Source organism: Coenobita brevimanus, chromosome 79 (genome assembly GCF_032717465.1).
Source record: "Coenobita brevimanus isolate Jiangsu-jjx chromosome 79, ASM3271746v2, whole genome shotgun sequence".
Taxonomy (NCBI): domain Eukaryota; kingdom Metazoa; phylum Arthropoda; class Malacostraca; order Decapoda; family Coenobitidae; genus Coenobita; species Coenobita brevimanus.
Genome location: NC_137032.1, coordinates 14,785,762 through 14,796,699, shown reverse-complemented (window position 1 = coordinate 14,796,699; position 10,938 = coordinate 14,785,762). Strand labels below are relative to the sequence as shown.

At 46.2% G+C, this 10,938-nt stretch overlaps 1 protein-coding gene across 1 annotated transcript in view; it reads left to right on the top strand.

The window, feature by feature from the left end:
* The first annotated feature begins 339 nt into the window (after nt 1-339).
* The window catches only part of LOC145409029 (beta-glucuronidase-like), a 57,081-nt gene continuing 46,482 nt past the window's right edge, over nt 340-10,938 (top strand). Inside the window, exons 1-2 of the mRNA XM_080279595.1 lie at nt 340-372; nt 1,428-1,529. Of these exons, the coding sequence (XP_080135721.1) occupies nt 340-372; nt 1,428-1,529 (135 nt within the window). The remainder of the gene's footprint in view (nt 373-1,427; nt 1,530-10,938) is intronic.

Genomic DNA, 10,938 nt, shown 5'->3' with positions numbered 1-10,938 from the left:
TACATAGATAATGTTTTGTTTTGTTTTAGCCCATTATCGATGAGTATGGGCTGGGACAAAAAAAAATATGATATAGAAAGTCTATGAGACCTTCTAGTGTTACTGCTTAACTATGGTCTGTCTGGTCTAACAGACTCGTCTACCGCAGGTGAACAACTGCGTATGCGAGGCCGTCCTACAGGTATACTACAGTTCATACAGGCACCCTCTTGTAGTAGACAGCTCCTCGCGAGGGTCGGACCAGAGTTTTTCCCTGTGACGAGGGGCTGGGAAATATGAGTCTTGGATCCTGAGTGGACGTCGCAGCTGTTTTCCCCACCCAAGTTATACAGAACCACCATGTTTGGGTTCCTCATCTGCACTACACCATCGGTGTGAAGGAATTGAATCTTTCATGCCTAGCCGACATTTTTGAGCCCCCAAACAGGCTGAATCTCAAGCCACAATGCAAAGAAAGACATTTATTTCTCCTCATGGACTGTATGTGTGCATTTCTTGCATTTCTTTCATTTACTCGGGACTTATCTTGGAAAGATCATATTACATCTCTTGTAAAATCTGCTTCCAAGAGATTGGGTGTGCTAAGCCGACTCTGCTCGTTCTTTACCCCTACACAATTGTTGACTCTATACAGGGGTTTTATCCGCCCCTGTGTGGAGTACAACTCTCATGTGTGGGGAGGCTTCCCACATACAGCTCTTCTCAATAGGGTGAAGTCAAAGGCTTGTCGTCTCATTAACTCTCCTCCTCTTACTGACTCCCTTCAACCTCTGTCTCTTCACCGCACTGTTGCATCTTTATCTCTTTTCTATCGCTACTTTAATGGTCACTGCTCCTCTGAACTGTCTGCTTGCATTCCTCCACATCTACGACGGGCGCGTAGCACCCGTCTGTCAGCAAACTCTCATCCCTTTTCTGTCCAACTCTCTAATGCAAAAGTTAACCGTTACTCCCAGTCTTTCATTTATGCAACAGGTCAGCTCTGGAACTGTCTCCCTCTGTCTGTATTTCCTGCTGCCTATGATCTCCAGTCTTTCAAACGCAGTGTGTCCAGGCATCTCAAAATGATCGGATCTTGAATTTGGCTCTCTATTGTATTTTGTTTTTCTCTTGGAGGGAACTGTTACTGCGGGCTCATGGCCTTTGGTTCCTTCTTCCTCGCATAAAAAAAAAAAAAAACGGAACTGGCAAAGAAAAGTGAGGGCAGAAAATATTGTCATGTTTAAGAATCTTTCAACTGTTCTTGACGAGACTGAAGAGGATCACCTACTTGACCCATCACTCAAAAGTGAAATGATTCAGCACGTGAAATCCTTGGAAAGTGAGCTCAAAAGATACTTCCCAGAATTCAAGAAGGAAGGAAGGAATTGGTGAGGAATCCTATCTCTGACATTCTTGATATTGCTGCCATTCTTGATTATGTTCAGGACGAATTCCTTGACCTCAAGAATGATTCTGCTGCCAGAGACCTTTATGAAGAAAAATTTCTGACTGTGGTTTGGTGCTTGATGTATCAGCCATTTCCAAAAGTTAGTGAAACCGCACATAGAGTTCTCTTGCCATACATATTTATGAGAATCTGGTTTCTTCATTCTTCTACACATAAAAAGTAAAACCCGAAGCTGGTTGGATGTAGACCCAGATGTGAGATGTGCCAAATCAGTGACTCAACCTCGAATCAGTCGACTGACTGAAAGCAAACAGTGTCATCCATCCCATTGATATGCAACAAAATATGCATTCTGACTGATAGTGCTAGGCTTTAAAATAAGTGGAGAGCACTAAAACAGTTTCTTTCATCATTATTTGTAAAGGGCCTAAGAGAAAACTGAAGGGGGACCACGCGGATGTTACGATCCCACAAGTGTGGAATGAAGTGAAATAGTTTGAAAAACACTGACTTAGCCTTTCAGAACGTCTAAGCATGAACTGCATTTTAATCTGATGAGGGTGCTGGAGGGGGACGCCTTCATGTGGTGGCACCAATATATCTAGGTCGCTCAACTGCCTGGTTATACAAACGTCCCTCAACTGGTACTTCCCTATTCCCCGTACGGGGGATGGTGAATGCAGATGATCAACGTAAGATTGCAGTTGACCGATTTCACGTTTCAGATGAACCTGGGGCTACCACCACCACCGACACCACCATCATTACTACTTCTAAAACAACAACTACTACTACTATTACTGCTGCAACAACAACAACAACAACAACAACTACTACTACTACTACTGCTACTACTACTACTACTACTGCTACTACTACTACTACTACTACTACCACTACTACTGCTAGTGGTAGTAGTCATGGAACTGAAGGAGTTAAATATCCCTGTGGAGAAACCGTCATGCGGCGCACTCACACACACACACACACACACACACACACACACACACACACACACACACACACACACACACACACACACACACACACACACACACACACACACACACACACACACACACACACTAACTTCCTCCATGTAAGACTGGCGCCTTTTTGTATCTCAGCCCCGTGCTCTCGTGGGCCATGGAGGCTCCCTGGTAACTCTTATCTCCGCATTCATTACGCTGATATGTAGAGTCGTCAGGTAAACAGCGCCCTGCTGTACTCTCTTCAGTTTTGCCTGGCTTAAAATGGCCATCTTTCAATCTTTATTGCTGAGCTGTAGCAATGGGTTAACAATAGAATGTGGTACTAGTCACGAAGAAGCCTTATGGAAAGGATGGAGAGCCGTAGCATTGTCTCATTCTCCCACTGAGCTACCAGTACTTATCTGCAAAAGGACAAAACTCTGGACCAAGCTAAAGTGAGTGAACCATAGCAACTCACTTGGCGGCATTTTATGCGTTACTGGGACGGCTCAGTTTGCCGGTGTGGGCGCGGGTAAGGTAGACAGAAAAGGAGATGGATAACTAATACAATTTAGACATTGATAACGCAGACCAAGCCGTCCCCAAAACACAAGAGAAATTGCCCAGTGGAGTGGAGGAGGAGCGTTATATGTGGACCACCCTGTCTAGTATTCTTGTATGGAGGGAGGAGAGGGAGAGGGAGACGGAGGATGAAATGGAGGGATGGGATAGAGAGCTATATGAGAAAAGCGTGTGAGTTGGAGAGAGGGCAACCAGATGATAGAGGACAAGGTGACGTGGAGATGATTTGTTTGTGGCCACCGCTGGTGGGATTAAGGTGTCTGGTGATAGCTATAGATTCCTGTATATTTTCTATGCAATATACATAACCCCATCCATGCTTAATAAGCAGGTATTCTCGTCGGTTAAGGAATCTCCCTAACACCTCTTCCTATGCGATTTATTTTGCTTATTACACATTGCCGTCCTCTTCTGTGTTACATAAACTATTCGAATATCACCATACTCTGCATAAATAGCGTACAAAACGATATTAGGCAGCCGATTCCAAAAATAAATGGGTGAGGAAGAGGTGTTAGGGAGCCTCCTTAACCTCTGAGAGTACGAGTCATAGGGGGGTATTCTAGCACGGTTGGGAAGCTTACTGACACCTCTTCGTTACCAATTTATTTCTGATTATGCTCCGTTACCATAGTCGTAAGTGGTGTTATTCATGCAGTTTATGGCGATATTGAAAAGACATAAGAAGCAAACCAGGAGATATTAACGAGAAGTTTGGAAAATAAATCGTTAAGGAGGAGGTGTTAGGGAGCCACCTCACCAGGTTTTTCCGCCGTTTTCTCAGTCGCCTCGGACTGCACACCCGAGGTCGTCTGCTATACCTCATACCAATTAATCTGGCCAGGCATGTATGGCAACACTGTTTCCGCCGAGATTCTGATTGGCTGGAGGTGTTTGTTCGATTTCGTTGTTGCTTAAACCGATATTCTCTTTATCAGATGTGATACTGAGTTTGTCGACAATACAATCGTCAAAAGCAATACGAAATCCGATATATACTTAACAACAATGAAGTTTTCATAGGAAGATAGAGATATGAGTCAACAAAGTATTATAACAGTCCAAGTCAAGGTCAGCATTTGAACAATTCCTTTAAATCTCATTCACTACCTAATATAACAGAAAATCAAGAAACCTGCTTAATCGAAGTGCTTGTATAACACATTTAAGTTTTATGATCAGTCTGTACTGTGATAATAGAGGAGATATAATGAAATAGTTTTCCTTTAGCCTACTTTGAATTTCGCAATTTTTTCAAACCTCCATCCCCGCACTACTCGTCTTTTTATTAGAATTTTTAATTATTCAGAGTTGTGGCACGATTTAAGGGTACGGACTGATCTTAAAATTTAAATGTGTGTTATATCAACGCTTAGATTAAGCAAGTTTCCTTAATTTTCTGTTATATTACGTAGTGTCGGAGATTTAAAGGAATTGGTCGAATGCCGACCTTGACTTGGACTGTTATAACACTTTGTTGACTCATATCTCTATCTTCCTACAAGAACTTCATTGTTAAGTATATATCGGATTTCGTATTGCTTTTGATGATTGTATTGTCAAACTCAGTATCACAACTGATAATAAAGAGGGTATCGGTTTAAGCAACAACGAAATCGAACAAACACCTCCAGCCAATCAGAATCTCGGCGGGAACAGTGTTGCCATACATGCCTGGCCAGATTAATTGGTATGAGATATAACTTACCTTGATGGTCTTTTTTGGCTCATCCGACAAGCTAAGCTAAGCTAAGCCATCTCAACCCAAGATCATGGAAATTAAAAATATTCATTAAAAAAACAAAAAAATAGAAATATTGATTTGCACAAGAAAACACACATACAGGCATAAACTATATGATAGGACAAATCCACATGATTGTTTTTTTTTTTTTCCCTCGATTTTATTTGTTCATACACATCTCGTTGCCGCAATATGTAGACCTTCATGCATTGTGGTCCGTATCTAAGACGAAATTCATGTTAAGATTTTACTGCATGATAGCGTACATAACTTAGAAATTTCAAATATTTATGCTGACATTACTAATGAGTGTTTTTTCATTGGATCTTTACTTGTGATGTCATACACCAACAGCTTGGCAGCGAGGAAGTTTCGTTGAGTAATAATTTTTTGTCGTCCAATCTTATTCTACAAAACTCAATGTCGGTATAATGGCCATCCCTAATACGGAAGAGAACTAACCTATTATTCCATAATCTTGATATTTGTGCTTATTAAAAGTAACTCCCTGTGTCACAGTTTCAATGGCTGCTCGATAACCACTGGTGTTTGCAGTGCCTGGGAAATTAAGATCCCCCCCCCCTCCCACTTTATCAATCTGAAACGTTTTGAAGTGGTATTTTTGTGCTTTACCGACTGCCATTATCCCACTTCACTCCATCCAGTCACCCCATATTCTGCCCTACCTCACCTGTCAGTTTAACCCTCTCCATCCCACCCGTCCCCGCCATTGCCTCATTTGACCCCACCCGAACTCCTCATACTGTACCCTACCTCACCTGTCAATTAAACTTCATTCCACCCTACCCAACCCCACCACTACCATAATCCATCTCACCAAATCCCGCCATTACTCTACACAATCCCGATACACTTTACTTAAACTCAATCCCGCCATTACTCTACACAATCCCGATACACTTTACTTAAACTCACCGCCCTACTCAGCTCTGTCAATACCCTACTCCACCCCACCAAACCCAGCCATTACCGCACTCCATCCGGCAAAATTCCACTACTATCGATCCACTCAGCTCCACCCAGTCCCACCATTATATCAATCCACCTCACTAAATCCGGCCATACTCAATCTTACCTAATTTAAAAGTTCTACCTCACTTAATCCCCGCCATTATCCCACTCCACCGCACCTAACCATTATCTCATTCCATCCCACCAAACCCCACCATGACCCCACTCTGTCGCACCCATCAATGTCCTACCTCATCTGTCAATTTTACCTCACACCAGCCCATCCATCCAGATCATACCTCACCCCACCACAACCCGCACAATCATTACCCAACTCCACCTCAGCCACCCCCACCACGCTCAACCATACCTTGTATGTCAGTTTTGCCACCATCCTATCCTACCTTGCCCTTCCATGCTCTACACTACCTTACCTGTCAGCTTTATGTAACAATCCCCCCACCCAACCTCACTCACGCTACCACACACCACCCAGACCCACTATACTGTACCACACCTCTTCTTACAACTCTACCACACTCCACTTCAGCCAACCTCACCAGTACCCAATCCTAATCTACCAAACCCCGGCGTATTCTTTCCTGCCTCACCCACTCAGTTTTACTTTACTGCACCCCACCTAACCCTGCCTTACTCTACCCTACCTCTTCTGCCAGTTCTACCCTACTACACCCCATCCAAACGTACCATACTCTTCCTTACCTCACCACTCAGTTTAACTCCTCTTCACCCACCCAACCCCATCATTACCCTACTCCCCCCACCAAACCTGCCAATACCCCACACCAACCGACACAACACGGCCATATGCTGCCTCACCTCGCCCATCAGCTTTACCCCATTCCACCCCACCGAACCTCATCATTACGCCACTTCTCCCCACCTGACTCGATCCGTAATAATCTACTCCGCCTCACTTGTCAGTTTAGGCCACTCCATCTCACCAGTTCCTGCCATTACCTCACTCCACCTCGCTCATCCTTGTCATACTCAGCCCCGACTCATCTGTCAGTTTTAATGGTACCCACCCCACCTCTCCATCCCCAGTATTATTTACCTTCACACCCAGCCTCACACTTATCACATTGAACCTAACCCAACCCCCCATGGCCACACTCCACGCCACCCAACAGTGCCATACTCTGCTTCACCGGAGAAGCGAACTCGTGTTGTCTCAGTTCTGAGCTGAATATGCTGTCCAATGCACATGATGCTGTTGAGGAGCCTACACATGATGACTGTGTTCCCTGCGTAGGGTTATTCAGCTGCAACGTCCATTTGGGAGCCAAACCTCCTCATATTGTACTGCACATCGCCTTGGGGAAGTACCCTCTTTCATCACTGGCGGGGCCTTGTCAACCTCAAGGGTGTGATGGTTCTCTACATGGTCAGCATACTGTAGGACATAGGACGGCCCCACACAAGCAGTTACTTACCTGTTGACGAGTTTGCCTGGCCAGACACACCGAGGCTAAACGACAACAACCTTACCTCACCTCTCAATTTTAGGCCACCCCACCTGACCCAACCCCACTATTTCCCTACACAACAACACCATCAACCATCTCCACCCAAGTGAACCTCGACCTACTCCACTAGTATTCTTCCTCGCTTGGCAATATTAACTCCAGTCCACCCCACCCACTCTCACCGTTTTCCCATTTCTTACAACCAAACACCACCATAATCTAACCTACCGCATCTGTTAGTTTTACCTCACTCACTCAATCCTACCATACACATACCTACCCGACCTGTGAATTTTATCTCATTCGACGTCATTCAGTCCTGCCACACCCCATCCCTCCCACCCACGCCATTACCTTACGCCACCTCACCTATCATCATCATTACCCAAATCCACCCCAATGAACCCCTCACTACTCTCCCTCACCTGGCAAACGAACCCACTCCACCGCTCCCTACCCCACCATTACCCCGCTCCGACCCACTCAACCTTGGATTACTCTACCCTGCCTCAGCTATCAGTTTTACCCCACCCCATCCCAGCCAACCCCACCATGACCTTTCTCCACCCTGCCCAAACCTGCCATACTTTACTTTGCATTATCTGTCAACTTCACTCCACCCCACCCAACCCCGCAAAAACCCCACACAGCCCCACCACCCCCTGCCATAATCTTCCCTACCTCACCTGTCATCATTACTCCACTCCACCTCATCCAACCCAGTTATACTCTACTTTGGATCATCTATCAAAGTTGCCCCACTCCATACTAACGAATTCCACCATTACACCGCTCCACGCAACCCAGTCCCGTCACTGCCCCACTCCACACGACCCAATCCCTTCAATTCTCCACTCCACACCACTCAATCCCACGATAATTCCACTACGCCCAACCCAACCCTGCCTTACTCCGCCCTATATCACTTTCCAGTCTTACCCTCACTCCATCCAACCCACCCCCGTCATTACCCATCTCCACACCACCCAACCCCACCATATCTACTCTCCACTTCACTCAAACCCACCATTACTCCACTCCAAGTCACCCAAACCTGTCTTCACCTATCTCATCTCAGTTTTACCCCACTTCACCCCACCAAACTCTACCATTACCTCGCTCCACCCCACCCATACCCACCACTATCTCCCTACACCCCACTCAGTCCCATCACTACCTCAATCCATCTCACCAAACCCCGCCATTACCCTCCTCCATCCCACATATCACCGCGATTACTTAACTCCTTAACACCTAGCCCGTCACTGCTCCACTTCACCCCATCCAACCCAGCCTTACTCTACTCTACTTCATCCCTCAATTTCATCTCAGGATATCATAGCCAACCCCACCATTACTCCATTCCATCACACCCATCCCCGTAGTTCTGTACCGCACCCCGCCTTTCAGTTTTACCTGACTCCATCCCACACAATTCCACCATCAGCAAGCTCTACAGTACCTCACACAACCCTATCTCACCTTTCAATTTCATCCCACTCCACCCCATTGATCCCTACATCACGCCGTTCCATCAGACCCATCCCCACTATCCTATACCCTTCTTCACCAGTCAGTTTCCCCCAGTTCCACCCCCCCCCCATTCCACTAGAACCTCATCCCTTCCCACCCATCCCCGTAATACTCTACCCAGCCTCATCTGTCAGTTTTACCACAGACCACCGCTACCCCCATTCTTCTTCACTCAGCCAAACTCTCCCTTCCCTCACTTTTAACATTCCATCCCATCCAGTTCTGCCATATTTACTATCTCACCTGTCAATTTTATGTCACTCCACCCTTCCCAACCCAGCCATTATCCCTACTCCACACCATCCAACCTAGCCATACTCTACCCTATCTCAATGTCAGTTTTACACCATTCCACTCCACCCAGTCCCATTCTTATCCTGTTCCTCCTTACCCCTCACCTGTCAATATCATTCCATTCCAGCCCACACAGCCTCCCCAACATACCAATATTCTCCACCCAACCCATCATTCTCCTTACTGTCTCACCTGTCAGATCACGTCACTAGGCCCCACCCCACCTCAGCAGCAGCCCTTTTGCACCTCACTTATCCCCTTCATTATATGCCCTACTTCATCCGTTAATTTCATGCCACTCTACTCTACTAACTTCACCATTAATCCACTCACCCCACCCAGCCCAGTCATTAACCCACTGCTCACCACCCAGTCCCGTCGTACTCTGCCCTACGTTACCTGTCATTTTTACTCCATTCCAGGCACCCATACCATACTGTACTTTGCCTAAACTCGCCAGTCTTTTTACCCAGCTGCACCCCACCCAACCTCACTATGCTCTACCCTACCTCACATCTCAGTTTTACTCCATTCCACCCACTTCAACCTTGCCATTACCCCACTGCTCCCCTTCCTATACCTCTGGACTCTTCCTTACCTCACCGGTCAATTTTACCCCATTCCCCATCCAACCCCGACATACCTCACCCAATCTCACCAGCAAATTTAACCCACTCCAACAACACCCTTCACCTCCATTACCCCACGATACACCTCCAACCCCACCATTACCCCACACCACTTAACACAACCCCTCCCTACTTTTCCTTGCGGTACGTTGCCTATCCATTACTCCACTCCACCCCACCGAACTCCACTATTTCACCACTCCCTAACCAGTCCCTCAATACTCTATCCTTCTTCCCGTTTTAAATTAACGTACTTCACCCAACCCGTCTGGGCCATTAATTTCATCCAGCACACTTAGACCCGCCAAACTCTACGCTATCCTGCCTCATCTATCAAGTTTACTCACCTGCACCCCTCTCAACCCCACCATTACCCCACTCTGTCTCATCGAACGCAGCAAGTACCCCAATCCCCCTATTAACCCGATTTCACCCCACCAAGCTCCGCTATATATATTCTAATGGACCTCAACGTACATTTTTTCCCCATCTCCATTACTGAAGGAATCCTCTTGAAAGTGGACTCATTAATTATCAACTGGCAAACTCTTTATCCGGTCAGTTCTATGTGATCAGGTGTAAGAAAGGCTAATATTTCATCTGAGGCAGCAGCGAAGTTGGAATTTTTTAACAACGGGGATATTCAAGTTTACTTATGTGGTCCAAGAAGAACTTTTCAAGGGGGAGGGGGATATTCTCTCGGAAATTTTGGGGTAAGCACTAGGGTGGTCAGGCATATTTCAGGGGTGGGCAGTACCGCCTCAGCCACCCATCTGGAAGCGGCAATGATCTAGCGTGAAGTGTTGATTGGATTACAGTACGTGGTCGACGAACGCGGGAGGGTCTAGGAAAATCATTTATGTGGGGGGGGGGGGAAGGTTGAACAGAATTTTTACAAGTGAAAATCCATTGTCAATAAGATTCTGTTGACAGCTTTTCCACAGATGCTAGGTACTGCAATATTTTTCATATAGGCAAATATAGTTTAGAACGGCAGTTTGTGAGTAGTTTTTGTGTTTAAGGAGGTGTGGAGGTCAGGTTTCAATGGGTTGACTGAGCAGCTCTGGCCCCACAGGTTTCTATCCTTAATGACCTAGAGCAGCTTGTACAGCACCCTACTCGTATCCCTGAGCGCCTTGGAGAGAGCTCCAACATACTTGACCTCTTCCTCACAAAATCCTTCTGCTTACTCTGTTAATCTTTTCTCTCCGTTGGGCTCCTCCGATCACAACATTATTACCTTAACCTGTCCTATCACTCCGGTACGGCCTGTGGACCCTCCAGGGAAACGTCGTCTGTGGCATTTTGGAGCTGCGGACTGGGAGGCCCTCAG